Source organism: Myotis brandtii, unplaced genomic scaffold, assembly GCF_000412655.1.
Source record: "Myotis brandtii unplaced genomic scaffold, ASM41265v1 scaffold654, whole genome shotgun sequence".
In the NCBI taxonomy this organism is placed as follows: Eukaryota; Metazoa; Chordata; class Mammalia; order Chiroptera; family Vespertilionidae; genus Myotis; species Myotis brandtii.
In genome coordinates, this window is record NW_005370538.1 from 1,387,568 (window position 1) to 1,404,066 (window position 16,499).

Consider the following 16,499-nt stretch of genomic DNA (forward strand, 5'->3'; position numbering starts at 1 on the left):
GCGGGGAACCTGGCTTCCTCCGTCACTGGAGCAAGCAAGCCTCCCTGTTCGCGTCAGCTGCCTGGCTGCCGGCCGCCATCTTGGCTGGCAGTTAATTTGCATAAGGATATGATGATTAGCCAATGGGAAGGGTAGCGGAGGTACGGCTAATTATCATGTTTCTCTTTTATTATATAGGATTCCTACCAATACCATAAACTTCACAAATTATATACCGCCCTAAAATGCCAGTTGAACACATATATAAATGGTCAATCTTTTGTGACTTGTACAAAGAGATTAGAAACTTCTCCAAACTGCTTCCATATTGTTTTTTTTTAAACTTTACTATTGAAAGTATTACATATGTCCCCTTTTGCCCTCCATCAACCCCTTCCATTCCATATCATGTCAAACTGAGATGTTTCCAGAAAAGAGGCTAAAATATCAATCATATTAAACCAAAGTTTATTGATTAGATCAAACAAAATTTCTGTAATGAAAAAGTTGCATTCATAAAAGATGGCATTCACATTCATTATAGAAAGCAACAACATAGATGTAAAAAATTGCTTAAGTGAAAAATGTCATACTGCAGTCCCATTTTGCAAGCTGAAAAATGATTTTATCAACATTTGCATAAAATCTGCACATTTATATACTGCATGTTATTAAAAATTTCATCACTAAATTATTATGAATTTTGCAAATTTATGCTTGCATTTATACTGTTGCTGGTGTAAATGTGGTAGGTATTGAATTTATTTTTTCAGTTTAGTAGGTAACATCCTCAAACAATTGACAACAGTTGTGAAATTACAAGGACATTTTGATAGTTCAAAATTATTCAAATGATGTAATATGATCCTAGTGTTACATTTTCTTCCCTGTCACAAAATAAGGTGGTTCGATTATAGGGCATACTGGATACCTTACTTCAAGTTATTCCATCTGTTAACCCCACACTAGCCAATTTTTTAGCTCATTAATAAAATGTCTTTCAAAAAGGAAAGTCAGGTCCCTCTCAAGGATCTAAACCATGATATTAAACATCACTGCCTTTGTGAATTTGAACTGCAGTAATGTGTAGCTGAGATATAATTCTAAATGCCCCTTACTCATGTTTCTTCCAGGCTGCAATGAATTTTATATGCTACCAGTTATATTTCCACTACCACAGATATTCTGATTATGTCATATCTCCAATGGTTCTGCATTAAACAAGACTCTTTATCCATTGTGGCTCTCTCATTTGTATTCACAGTCCCTATAGTTCTTACATAAAACAATAACAATACAGCAACAACTATAAAAACAAGCCCTGGCGATATGGCTCAGTTGGGGGCATGGTCCCATGCACCTTAAGGTTGCCGGTTTGATTCCGGTCAGGACCTGTGCCTGGGTTTGATCCCCAGTAGGGGGCATGCAGGAGGCAGCGGATCAATGTCTTGCTCTCACATCAATGTTTCTCTCCTCTTCTCTCTCTCTCCCCTCTCTTTTCCCTCCCTCCCTTTCCCTTCCTCTCTCTCTAAAAAAAAAAAAAAATCAATTTTAAAATGTTTTTTAAAAAGTACTTCTTAAAAAAAAATCATAAGCTTTCCTGGGTCTGAGTTTTTGGCTCTTTGGAATAGGGAAAGAATATATGACTTTTCAGCAGACTACCTCAAATACAGGCTACCAGGTAAGGTGTGAATGACACCTAAGAAAATACTCAAAAATAATACTGAGAGATGACAACAAAGAAAATAATGAAATGTAATGATGGAATGGTTCTGATAAGTGAAATATGTCCTTCTAGAAGTTAAGAAAAATTACACCTAAATATTAATACAAAATATACATGGAAGAATCAAATGTGCCATATGGACTATATAAATAGATTGGTACAGATTGAATCAAATACTTTTCCAAAAAGGTACAATATAACACTAATAATTGTACAGGCATGTCAGAAAAGACATCCAAAAATGGAAACTGGTATGAAAACACTTTTTAAAAGACCATTTTAATCGAGTTGTCAAATGAAGTCATTTATATCCCCCCAAATATGTTTAATTTTACCATGTAATAAAGATATTTCAATTTTTATGTTTTAAGTGGATTCATTAGCAGGATAAAATCTCTTTCTAGCCCAGTAAGTTGAGGACTTTACCAATGTGAATCTCATGATTTAGTATTAGACCATTACCCATTCAAGTTTGCTAAGAGAGACAGCATATATGTTCAGTTATGGCTTTGCCGGCTGAAACACCATCCTGGGATGGATCCTTCCCTCCCAAATTGGCAAGTTAAAAAAAAAGTGCTGCATATATGCATATGTGTAGCCTCTTTCAAATAAAAACCATTAAGTTTGAAAGAAGCTATTCTTATTTCCTCTCTACACAAAGTCATAAAAGACTGATGTTCAGAATGCCCTTTGCTTTCATATAACTGTGGTTTGGCCCACCTTACCTCAGATCCTAGTAAAATATGGGAAAAATATGTTATATCTGAACTATTTTGAGGGGCTACTAAGTGATTGGAAATGTTTTATTTTCAAAGCTAGTAGCCAAACACTCAATACTTGGGGTTTATTCAGAAGAACAAAAATAAAATTAAATAAAAAAAATTTTTATTCTCAGGAAAACACCCAGGGCTAACACTATTTCCACGTAAGTGTTCATTTCTTGACAAGGACATTCTATCAAGACAAAATTAGCATGTGGGTAAACAGAAAAAATTAACTATTCTATCTGATGCATTGATATCATTTAGTCTTCTTATACTTTCAAGTATTCCTTTCATGTGTTGAAAAAATAATTTAAGGTAGATCATCATTCAGCAGGAACAAGAAGTATGATCCAAAGAGCTGATTTCTTCCACCAGGCAGAAAAAGAAATATTAGCAAAATCTATTCATTCCCATTGCATGACTTCTATTTTATACTATTCTATTTAAATCCATTCACAAAATTCATGGGTTAAAAGAACACCCACTTGGTAATTATATTATTCTATCTAAAGCCAGTAATTGTAAATATTCTTGCTTTCAACTTTCATATAATTTGTAACATAGAGCTTTGGCCATAATGGCTACTTACAATAACTGTAAATGCTTACAATAGTCATTTGGTATTTTAATGGACATTTATTCTGAACCCTAGACATAAGAGAGTTGTTTAGTTTGTTGCATATCGAGTATCCTGAGATGATTAACTTTTTGTAGTTGTTTCTTCATGCTTTCTTTTCTAGCTGTAACCACTGTCAATATGCTTGTAGGACAATAACATAGGCAGTTCAAGATTCTGATTCTGAAAAATTTAAAATATACACAGTTAAAAGGTTTATTTTAATAATAACAATGTAAAACCATCTGTATAGTATTTTCAAAAATAAATCAAGTAGTAAATTTTGTTATGAGAGTAAAGCGACTGTCTTAACAAAGTGCCAAGTTTTATTCACATGCAGGGAAAAAGAGTGACATAATAACCAGTTTTTAATGATCATTTGTTAGCTGAGTAAGATTCAGACTTGCTTTTTGCTTTTGGATTTCTCCAGGGTTCTCCTAACAGTTGTTATCACTAGGACTATCCACCACAGCAGAGGCTTACCTCACCAAGATCCCTTCCTGTAGCCCATGAGCTCCTTGAGAACAGGGACATGTTATTTATCTTTCTATCTTCAGCACCTAGCACAGTATCTGGCACATAGCAGATTCTCAGGACATGTTGAATGAATGAACAAATTACTGTGTTTTGGATGTACAAATTTTGACAGAGTATCTGAAAATGTATTGTTTTGAAAGAATGCTGTGGAAGTACTTTTTCTTTATTGAAAGAAACATGTTTCCTCCTTGTAATATTGAAGTTAATTTTCTTTTTTTAATCCACACCCAAGGAGTGAGGATATTTTTTTCCATTGATTTTTAGAGAGAGAATGAAAGGGAGGAGGTGGAGATAGAGAAGGGGAGTAGAGAGACACATCAATTGGTTGCCTCCCACATGTGACCCGGGTACATGCCCTTGACTGGGAATCGAATCCGAGACCCTCTGGTGCACAGGCTGGCACTCTAACCACTGTACTACACCAGCCAGGGTGAAGTTAATTTTCTTTTTGGTAGATGATGTATCTAAGGGTCAAATGACTCTTGTTTTTCTTATTTATTATCTTTTTAGGAAAGAAAAAACTATCCCTAAAAATCTGTAGATTATTTTCTGTCCTCTAAAGATCATCAAATGCTATGATTGGGATGGGGCATGACAGAACAATGGATAACTGAGTGTAAATCAAGTATGTTGAAAAGTAGAAGCCCTATGTCATGGGAGGGAGACTAACTTTGGTTCTCTATTCTAAAATCCAACCTTTTTAAACCTGAGTAGTGGAAGGCTTTAAAGAGGTGTGCTATTTTCTTGGTGCATCTTCCTCACCATGGTTGGACTAGAAGTCCTCCAGAGTACCTTCTATTTCTTTTTATGTTCCATATTTTAATATTAATTTTTCAGATAAGGTTATGGTGACTAACGAAAATAAGATTGCCATTCACATTGAGAACTTGTAAAAGGTGTCACCTTATCAACCATGGGACAAACTCAGTGGGGCTAAATTAATTTGTCAAATATTTTCCTTGGAGAAGAAATAATTCCACATGAATATGAATTCCTGGAATAAATTTACGTTAAAATAAAACAATTGCTTAAAAGCTATAATTTCCTCAGCTCTATATTAGGCATTGTAGGAGTTAAGGCCCTGGAGAGTCCAAAAGCAATAGCAGTGTCTGCTACCCAGCCAATCCCCCAAATCACAGACCAAGCTAAAGAAAGCAATCCAGGGGGATACACAATTAGCTGGAAACAGTATGGCTAAAATGCACCACACAGCTTAGGACAAGGCTATCTGGGACAAAGGGGCAAAAAACTTTGAAGGCTACTGGGAAGCAGATTCATTACTGAGGGAAAATATAAGCAGGTGAGTTGCTCAAAATGGGGGTTGGGCGAGGGAGATGCTGACAGAGGCAAAATTAGTCAGCTTCCAAAATAACACAGCAGATGCAGAAAAAACGTTATCAATCCATTCGTTCAATATTTCTCCTTTGCTGGACTGTGGGGAAGTTGATAGCTAATGAAAGAGTGGGCCTATGAGGTGGATTTATAATTCTTAGCTTCAAAATGAACTGACTTGCAATTTCTTTCATGATGATCATTCATTTTTATGTGTGCATGAAAGACAGCCCTGCCATAAGCTGTACAGAGTTGTTTCCAAGCTGACAAGCTCGTAAACCTCATTAATAAATTACTTTAAATTTCCATTAATGGACAAAAGACCTATAAAGGTCTGGGGTAACAGAGGCCCCTGCAGTGGGAAACAAAATACATATGGAGGAGTCATTCCGAGTTCAAGGATTCCTCCCATAGCATATAAATTCCTCCCAAATAGTTTTTGGGCAAATGAAAGAATGATATAAAAGGAATTTACTCATTTTTAGAAAAATTAATTATGAAGCATTTTATATAATTAGGGTAGCACCCCCCTGAATGGCTAGGAAAGATTTTACTACCTCTGAAAGTTGAAACATTTAGCTTGAATAAAACTTGGCATTAAAAGTGATTAGACTGGCTCATTAATATATATTTGGGGATCAGACATTTACAAGGACATTAAGTTTAAACCTGCAAACACACAGACACAGCACATGGAGATACAAACACATTGAATTATTCTCACATAATTCCCAAAAGAACATGCAATGCTAAACTGACTTGATATTATACAGATGCAATTTTGGAATATTTCTTTTCAATTTTCCAAACACATTTTAAAATCAAAATTATATTTCTTGATTACTATTGAGCATTTTCATATGATGGCACTGCCATGACTACTTGCCCCTTACAAATTAAATATATTGGATTACCCTTCAGCTCTGGAAAATACCTAAAATTTTATTTGGGGGGGGGTAGCAAATTTAAAATACATATTTCCACATATTCCAAGTAATGCATCTTTATATTTTAGCAAAGAATAATATAAAGTTCACCACACCAACAGCAGAAAAAATTTAGAGTGATAGTTTCATTTTTTCTTTATAATGCTGTTAATCTTTTTCTTTAAAGCCAGCCCACTTAACACTAGGTACCTGTTACAATATATTAGATTCGTCTGAGAATGTTCGTAAAAGAAGAGGTCTGACTGAAGGTCTGGCGGATAATGAGTCAGATGCCTTTTTACAGCTCAGATTTCTCTGTAATAGTGAGGTAAAAATACTTAAAGGATTTGAAGATTGGTTAACCTACCTGGTGCTAAAAATGTAGAAGAAAAAAATCACTTTCTATAGACTACTCTTCTGGCCAAAAGTACAAATGATTACAGTATAACAAATGCATAACATTTAAATGAATACATTTAAAGACCTAAGAAAGTGTCCAACTTGAATTGAATTGTTTTCATGGTAGAAGTATACAGACATTAGTAATATGTGCCAAACTTGGGTTTTTGAAATGACACTGGTAGGTTATGTGGTAGATGAGTCAATATATTTTGATTAGTAAACCATACCATCCTTTTGGTGAACACCTCTGAGAGTTGTAGCAGTGCTGTCAGTGTACCGAACAAAGAGAAATTGTGCAAAACAGTCCTGTGTTGGTGAACTGATTGGCTCTAACACGCCGTGGCTTCTATTGCACAGTAGGAATCAACGAGACCAGAGACTTACTGTCCAAGTTTTTGAAATAATTTCCTGTCCAGTGTGACAATTTGAGAAGATGAACAAATGATTAAAGGAAAATGACAAATACTCTTTTAAGTATCAGTAGAAGATATAAAAATGAGTCATGAGAAGTAATTTTTCATAGAGAACCAGAAAATGGTGTCAAGCAAATGAGAATGCAAGCAAGTTGGTACATTAAGAAAGGAAATCACCTTATTCACTCCAAGAGAAACTGTGATTGCTGGAAGTTTGAGAAAGCATGAAGATAGTAGATGTTCCTGAGGAAGGGAGGCGTTTCGTTACCTTGTTCACAATTGCACAAAAGGTGGAAAATTGCAGTAGAAAAAAGAGAAATGCAGAAACCAAAAAAAAAAAAAGTAAATATTCTCTGAAATGTAAGACATTTAAAAAGAAACCCTGAGAATTAAAAGTCGAAATGGCATGTTAGTATTGAAGACGTTACAAGTAAAAGTAGAATTAGAGTTAGGAATAGTCTATTATATGTGCAAACTACTACTTCTCTATATATCAATTTAAGATTATTTAGTTAATGGGAAAATTGATTATTTTGAATAAAATAATTTAAAAACATGCTTCTCATTGAAATAAGGCTTATCTCTAATCATTATTTCACTAAGCTACACTGTTCAAAATCCACTGTTTGGAGAGCTATGTCCAGGCTGCATCACCAACCTACCTTGAAGTGACTAGCTCCCTTATGCAATTACACAGATACAATATGAAGGGACTGACTGCCTTTGGGCAGCTGCAGGTTAAAAACCTAATCAAAACAAGCACTGTGGGGAAAACATTTGATGAAACCACACTTTAGAATCATTTGTCTCTGGGCTAGTGCTTAACTACATTTATTCTAACATAATTTGATGGGTTTCTTACTTTTTCTTACAGAGCCTTCTTTAAAAGGGTAGGCTAAAGAGCTATAAAATTTTCCTTTAAAACACCTAGAAAAAGCAAGTGTTGATATAGTTTAATCAGAAAACCTAAAAGGTTATGTTTTTCTTTCTTATTGTATGCCTGAGACTTGGTTTTGGCATTGCCCAAGGCAAACAGAAGATGAGTAGTCAACTGCAGGGATAAATTTAACAATGCTGCTAATTACCCATATCATCTACTTAATGACTAATGACAATAGGCTTAAAAAAAGATACCAGTTAAAGTAATACATGTATCCAGCAGAATCTAATAAACAAACTTTAAAGGCAAATAGTTTGACTTATTCATGTTTTAAAATTACTACATTTTTCCTGTTCATATTTTACCTTAAATAAAGTTGGTAACATGCAAATTATAAATGGATAAAGCTAGAGAAATATTAGTTTATAATTTTTTTCATTAAAAATTGCTTTGTCTTCTATTTTGTGGGCAAAAACCTTACAAGATTAACATGATACCAAGTCCCTCAACCCCATGTTTAATATACAAGCCTATCTACTTAAGACTGTAATGACAAGCATATTTTGGTGCACTCAAAACCTTGTATCCAACCATCGAAGATAAAATTATTTCTATGAATCATAAAATTTAGAAGCTTATAGATTCGGTTACTTTATAACGGAAAAAAGGAAATATGAAAGTACAGAAGGCAGTAGAGAGCATGGAAAATATCTAAAGCAATCAAATTGATATAGCTAGCAATTGGTAGGGGAGAGAGGTGAGAAGGATGGGAGATAATGAGCTGAAACAGTATGAAATTTCCACATTCCTTTGCAGTCATCTAGAGAGCTTTGACACCGGCTCAGTTAGCAGTATGTCAAAGAGGCCAATGCATAAATGTCCATCTCAACAGCCATGACATTAGGATTCAACTTTATTTTTGTCTAACCCAGTTCATAGTGTTATTTTCCTCAGAACCAATGGGTGTACGTGACTGTCAGCATTTCAATAGTAATCATGATTGTCACTGTTGTTATTATAAAGATAAATTACATTTTCCAAAAATTTCAAAGTGCTTTCTCTGGGAATTTTGCTCAGGTAGCTGACAGTCTTCCTTTTCCTGTCTTCCACTCTGAAAGAGCTTCCTTCATAATGGAGTATTTCTTTTTGTTTGCGCAGACATCCCATACTAGGCTTCACCTTGTTGTTGGGTCCCTTCCCATTGGATTATAGTGTCCCTATGTCTAGTAGGCAAAGTCAAGCCTCCCTTTTGATTGTTGTGGTTTACATGGGAAAATTTATATGTGGAAATTCCTCCATTGGAAATGGGAAGTGGTATTTATTACTTGGCCAAAAAGTCTAGATGTATTTTACTGACTGAGAGATAGCCCAACAATTGTGTTCAGAGGGGAACACAATTTTTTAAAATACCCCAAATCCTAAACTTTAAATTTTCTTCGAAGTGTTATCCTGCTGCTCCACTGTTCAGTGCTCAATAGTAGTTTCATAATATACTGGCAGCACTATGGCAGTGCAGCTTTGTTGAGTTATAAGCAACAGAAAAGACCTATGATCCTTAATGATGGAATTTTAGCTAAAAAAATTAAGCATATTGCTGAAAATATAGCTGAGGAATATATAACTTAACCATATCTTTGATTTAAATTACTTAGGGAACCTATTTCTGAAGACAGCAGAATTCCTTTTTAGCCTCACCTTTTAAAAAATAATTTACTTTTTATTTTTCGATTACAGTTGGCATCCAACATTATATTAGTTTTAGGTATACAACCCAGTGATTAGACATTGTATAACTTACAAAGTGATCATCCTGATAAATCTAGTACCTATCTGACACCATACATAGTTATTAGAATATTATTGACTATATTCCCAATGCTGTACTTTACATCCCATAACTATTCTGTACTTTTCAATCCCTTCACCTTTTTGAAGATAGCATAATTCTTTACAATGCTACTGCCAAGGCAGAACTTGGCTATGGTGGCTTCAGGAGGTAGTGATGCAGACACTGAAATACCTCAGTTGTCTTAAATCAAGCCATATCATTTAGTCTACTATTCTGATTTATATCACATGAATCCACTTTATAACTTAATCAGAGTGAGACTCCTTATGACTGGAGCCTCCTCTGATTCATCCCTGAATTACCAACACCTAGTATAGTAGCTAACTTATAGTGGGCCCTCAGGGAATGGAAGTCACCAGAAGGCTGCTTCTGTAATTGTTACATGTAAATGTCTTAGCTGCTTTCTCTAAAGTCATGGAGATATTTTCACTACCCACTGATAAATTCCCTTCATGTTGGCAAGACCAACATGAGGATAGCACTGTGAGCCTACTTGCCATAGGCATTTCTGGCAGTGTGTACAAAGTACCAAGATGCTTACTGGTTGGTGGTCAAAGAACCTTCTATTTATAGGTAGGGACACATCCTTTATCCCATTAGGGAGTGTGTCAGGTGTGAGGCCAAACTAGTGTAAAATAATATTTTACTTCTCTTTAAAATGAGGCCAATGCCTTAACAAGGGATATTGAACAAAGTAGTAAGTCACCCAGATGGCAGACTGTTGGTCATTAAGATATTCTTTCTCCTTTATCTTAGAAGTGGGCTCTGTCTCTTTGATATAGCCAAATAGGGTCTTATGTAAACATGTGACTTATCAGAATAACCATGGCTGCCATGTTTTAGTTGGCCTTTATGCATTCATATGCACTACTTTGCTCTTGCATTTTCTCACATGAAAAAAAAGTAGCAGCACTGCTGAGTGCCCACAACATTCTGTCTCATCTGCAACTCTCAAAATCACATAGTGTCTGAAACCATTTAGTCTTTCAGACATTGCATATAAAGAGAGATGTTCATCATTAGGTGGTTCAACATGTTCATTGGTTCAATGAAGGTAAGAATGAATGAATGAATGAATGAATGTGATTATGGAAATTCTCCTCATCATTCTAGCACATCAGCATGCCAAGCTACAGCACAGACACTAGAATTCTTCCACCCATGGCAAACAAAGTTCATGCTGAACCCCTAGCAACATTCTATGCTTGCTATGTAAATAGGGCTGCAGTCCCAGAATTGCATGCTTTCAACAGAAGTTAGGAATGTTCTAGTCTTTATCTGTGACTGCTTTGTAGAATTCCTCCATTTAATTTATATAAAAGTCACCATCAGCCAGTATCTAATTTTTTTATGTCTGTTAGTAGCTCTCATCACCTAAGTAATTTTTTTAAAGAAAGGGCCTAAAGAGGAGGATAAGATAATATGTTTGAAAGTTTGGATTTCTGAAGATTTTTGTAACGTCTATAGAGCATGAAGCTGGGTGTGAGCCATTATTTAGTATGCGCTCCACTACCCCAAATAAGAAAAACATTTAGGAGCACCCCAAAGTATACTTCCAAATAAGGAGAATGGAAGAACAACTCAAGAGATTCTTCAAAGACAAATTCTCTATTATAACAAGTCCCCAAACCATTTATTATTGTGACATTTTTTATTTGGCTTTATTTAAATTGCCACTTGAGCCATTTTGGGAGGAACCTATTATATCAATCTGTTTTACCCCTGTTCAACTGGTATTAAGGTAAAAATCATGTAAGTAAATGTCACTTTCCCATCCTAAGACTAAATGCCAGGCTGAAGGAAGTTAGTCAGGGGTCTACTGGAAAGATTAAAGAGCAGACCAAGGCAGTCTTAGCTAGGTTAACATTATTGTGTCCAGTTCTACCCATAAGGCATGCAGAAGCAGGGAATTAAAGCAAGTTCTAACCACTTAACTGTACACTGTCTGGCCTTGTATACCAAGAATCAATGTGGCTTTTGCCACTGGTAGTCTATTTGCTTTTGATTGGGGCCAATACTGAGTTGTAACAATGATGCTCCTCTTTTATATATCTAATCACTGAAGATATTCCCACTATAATTATTTTAGTTCCTTATGTCTGTATGATGACAACCACTGGATTCTATCAATTCAACAGGCCAGAAAAAAAAATTGAGACAAACCAGCACTGTGGCTAAACTAATTGGCAAATTTGATCAAATAGGTCAGGAGATATAGCTTAGACTATTACATGAAAATGTTGCCCTGGGGGGGAGGGCTTCAAGATATAGTTGGTGTCAATATGATAGAAACGGGGTTTTGTTTGGCAAAATGAGAGTGTTGGCAGTAATGACATATTTAATTAACGTGTTGGTCAAAATTTGCCAGATTTCCTCCCAGGCTAATCTATCCCTTTCACTGTAAAGACTTTTATAGAAATGTTCAAAGATATCAGACAATGCAGGACCAAGCAATTAGGCTGCCAGAGGGCAATAACTTCTCATTTCCACAAAATGTTACAATTTAAGCAGTAATAATAAAAACACACTTATAAAACAATCTTGAATTTTTACAAGTGTGTTCAGGAGGGTAAGGATGTAGAAATCACATCCAGAAAATTTTCTTTGGTTCAATTATACTGCTGGACAGACAGGGCTAGAAGCAACTCAGAGATTAAGCAGCACTATAATTAAAGGAATGGGAAAGTTTTGAAAAAGGCAATAGGGATTATCAACTGGAAAAAAAAATCTGCGAACAACCCACAGTGAAATATCTAAGGTTAAAGCTGGAATGTTGGTGTGGAAATTCCTGGTGTGAAAATTCTAGGCTAAAGAAAAAAATCATTTTTCCATTTAAAATTCCATATGGAGCATATGTAATACTCCATATGGATTGCTAAAGGTCACATAGAACACTATTAAGGAAACTACTTACCACCTGTATTGGATAACGAAGTTTTTACTATACTTTTTATGCAGAAGAGGAAATTAAGTGATGAACCTGTAAGGAGGGGTTTAACATGCTGTAACTAATGCAATTTTCTAAATAAGATTTTTATTTCATGGTAGATATTGAAGCCCCTTCCAAAAATCAGTTTGTAATATAAACGTAGTTCTTACCCTGGCACTTCTTCTTCTTACATTCTTTAATACTATCAGGAGAATCTCAGGGAAAAGGCTGATAAATATTAGAAGAACTATGGCCAACCATGTGGATACAGAAGACAGCATTTGAGCAAATACAAAATACATTCTCTGTTGTTTGAGAAAAGGCCTAGAGTGGAAAGAAAATACATAATGGAAAAACAAATCAGTTCCTGTCCTATGAAACAGAAGTGTAATTAAAACTGTCTTTTGTATTTAAAAGAAATTTTCCTTATTCACATTATAAAAGTAAAGTTCTTTATAACATTCTAAAGTAATAAACAGATTTCATTTATCAAACATTTGAAAAGTAATTATAATAAAAAAGATAATAAAAAGCACTTGACTTTAAAACAACCAAGCAATCAACTTTAAAGCTGCTAACTGGAAAATATTTATTTACATTAGAAAATACTGGAGCTCCAAAGATATGCAAGAAAAACATTCGTTAATTTTTGTGTTAAATAGCATTTTATTTACTTGGCTGTTTTATTAATATGAGAGTAGATTTGTGCTCTATGTTCAAATTTTAAAATACATTCTTATAATCCCCCCCAATCCCTATGTAAATACAAAAAGAACTGTAGAGCTTATCTCTCTCAAATGGGATGACTCTACAATTCTCATCCACAAATATATACTGAGTACTACTGTGAGTCAAATAGGTTGACAAGACAGCAGAATATTACTAAAAGGACATAAGTGTTGCAGCCCAAAAATCCAGGAGGACCTCTCATTCTGATGTTGGATTTCATTCCAAGTCATCCACTGAACTGTTGGGTAACTACTGAGAAGCACAGCAAGTTTTATTCTTCTGCCTGAGCTAAAGCACAGAACGGCTAATCAAGGTCGGGATTCACAGATTATTCTTGGATTAGTCAGATAACTGGTTGGTCCCATTTATTAGGTCACACATAGTGCTCACTGAAGATAAACTGGATTCTCCTTTAAAAATTGATATTTATGCTCTCTTATGAAACATGATAAAATCAAGCTTGTGGCTCTATATATGAGGACCAGACTGAGGAATAAAAAGTGAGAACAGTGAGGTGGAGAAATTTATAAGGCTTGGGTTAACAGGCTTTCTAGGGTCCCTACTATACAGAAAAAAACTTCCTCAGAGCTCTACCCCCACTCTAGTTTTGAAAAGCATCCTAATTTTTAGACAGTTAACTGAGCCATAAGTTCCAGCAGACAACTGACAGCTAGCCACAGAGCATTCCTTTGCATAGTACCTACAATACTCATGATTAATATCTCTAGATTTTTCTTTTTTACCTGGGCATCTATGGAGCTTTGCAGGGGAGCAGTAAAAAAACAGAAGATATTACTGGACTGAGTTTGGGGCTCAGAAATCATCATTCTTACTGCCCACTCCCCCAAAAAGGAGTGCACTACAATGCCTTAAGGTTGAACATGTCCAGAGATATTAGCTGCAACTAGCATTCAGCTGAAGTTTCACATGGTTTCTAGTCACAATTTGCTGGTTATTTTACAGTATAAATTTTACATTCATGTAGTAGCTTAGACAGTTCTACTTAAGGACAACACTATAGGCAAGAAAATAAAAGATCAATATTTCATATTTAGTAAGTACCTCTAATGAATTGAAACAGACATGGTGATGTCTTAATCACATAAAGGATTTATTTAAATCAATAAGGATAAGAGTTAGAAAGTGGTTTTCGAGACATTTTATTCTTATGGAAATTTTGCATAATTAGCTCAGATGCTGATTACACAGATTCATAGATAGAATTATGGTACTGTAAGAATTATAGTTGCATATTATATTTGGCTAATCAACTTTGATTCATTTGTTTTGTTTTGTTTTTAAATAGACTTCCTTCAGCTTCACCACTTCAGTAATTACCTATATAGGCACCAAATATATGCTGTAATTACATATTTTGGAGCAGTACTTCCCTAAGTGATTGTGTTTTTTTCATATTTTTACTTCTTAAAGCCTTTATTTTGAAAAGCTTTTCAAAACAGTAAGAATTTCTTCTAATTAAGTCTCAAGGGACAAAAACATGGTCCTTACATCTCTGTGATAACATGGAATGTTTTGTATATATGATTTTGCTCAAACCAGTGAAAATACATACTCCTAGAATCTTTATGGCTTACTCCAGCCATGTTCTGTGCTGCTGACATCATTATCAGGGGAAGCCACATTAATTATACTTTTAAAAGTTTTGATTCTATAAGATGGCATGTCCTCAATATTAAATACTAGCCAGTAACACTGCTAATTTCAGGGATATTTCAAATGCAAAATACTTCACAAGTTACTCAAAAGACCTCCCTTCTGGTAGTCCCCGGTCAAATCTTTCAACTTGAAAGTGTGTAAACACCTTTCTGTGAAGTGAAACTAATTTCTAGCATAACCTCCCATGTGATTTATAGTGGAAGTACTCATCCTGTAAAGATTCTACACAAAATAGCTACATTATTATCTATTTGGGCCCTATTCTCTCTTTATGGTATATAGCTATCATTCATGTCACTACAGATGTATTCAGGGTATAGAATATATACTACTCAATACTCAGAGGGTTATATCTTAAAATCACCATCTCATTGTGTTGTTGTGTGTTTTTTTTTGGGGGGGGGAACATATACAATGTATATATATATATATGTATATATACATATACCTATTTTCCTATTTACATATTACTCACATATATACAGCTGCTTACCAAATAATTCCTCCCCAGAAGAATGAGAAAAATACATAAAAGGCTAAAGAACCCCATATCACAAAGTGATTTATCCATGTCCAGAAACGAGTATCCAAGGCAAGCTGAAAAGATATAACACAAGAGATTTCATGATGAGTACAGACAGCACCAAGCTATAATACACTATGGTACCTGATAACTTGTATACAATATGATACGTACGGGAGCACCTAGCTTGGGCCAGGCTTCCAGGAAAGAATGGAACTAAAATGAGAACAGAGTCTAAGATATTCAAAGAGCTAGGGTATGAAAGTGCTCAACTCTGTCCTAAGTCCTCTAGACTCCAGAGTACAGGTGTAGTGATGAGGTCAAGCAAGCAAGTATGGGGCTACAGATGTCTCACTAGTGAAAGAAGGGCAAAGAATGAGGTAATAATAACATTTAGGAGTCTGGAGCCCCAAGTCCTCAGGTAGTGGTGGCCAGGGAGATGATGGCAAAAGGAGAAGGCTAGCTGGTGGAGGCAGGTATACTAAAAACAGGAGAGGGAAGGGGTAGCTAGGAAGGGTAAACAAACTACACAAAGAATCTTGATAGCTCAAGCACAACAAAGACAGGGGTTGAAGGGGTTTACTAAATACAAAGGAAACTAGCTCTATATGCCTGCATCATGTAGCAATGGATCATGGGTCTGACTATGTAGTGTGCCTTTCAATTGCAAAATCCTTACCTATTCAATTAAATTAATAACATTTTCAGTTGCCCTAGATCCATGGTCGGCAAACTGCGACTCGCGAGCCACATGTGGCTCTTTGGCCCCTTGAGTGTGGCTCTTCCTAAGCCTTAGGAGTACCCTAATTAAGTTAATAACAATGTACCTACCTATATAGTTTAAGTTTAAAAAATCTGGCTCTCAAAAGAAATTTTAATCGTTGTACTGTTGATATTTGGCTCTGTTGACTAATGAGTTTGCCGACCACTGCCCTAGATTAAAATCCTTCATGTTTCTGCCAGGGCTGATTGTTTCTATAGATTGTGGAACTGGGATTTTCAAATGCAATCTAAAAACAAGGGAGTAAAGTCTGCTTCACTTGCTTATAATTTCTGGGTCACATGAATTAATATCCAGGGCATTGAATTATTATTATTTTTAAAATATATTTTACTGATTTTTTACAGAGAGGAAGGGAGAGGGATAGAGACTTAGAAACATCGATGAGAGAGAAACATCAATCAGCTGCCTCCTGCACACCTCCTACTGGGGATGT

The 16,499-nt window shown here is 35.3% G+C and overlaps 1 protein-coding gene across 1 annotated transcript in view; it reads right to left on the reverse strand.

The window, feature by feature from the left end:
* Positions 1-3,090: 3,090 nt before the first annotated feature.
* The window catches only part of ATP11C (ATPase, class VI, type 11C), a 130,762-nt gene continuing 117,353 nt past the window's right edge, over positions 3,091-16,499 (reverse strand). The window contains exons 28-30 of the mRNA XM_014528816.1: positions 15,253-15,356; positions 12,524-12,677; positions 3,091-3,268 (exon numbers count right to left, since the gene is read on the reverse strand). Coding sequence (XP_014384302.1) covers positions 3,206-3,268; positions 12,524-12,677; positions 15,253-15,356 — 321 coding nt within the window. The 3' untranslated portion in view covers positions 3,091-3,205. The remainder of the gene's footprint in view (positions 3,269-12,523; positions 12,678-15,252; positions 15,357-16,499) is intronic.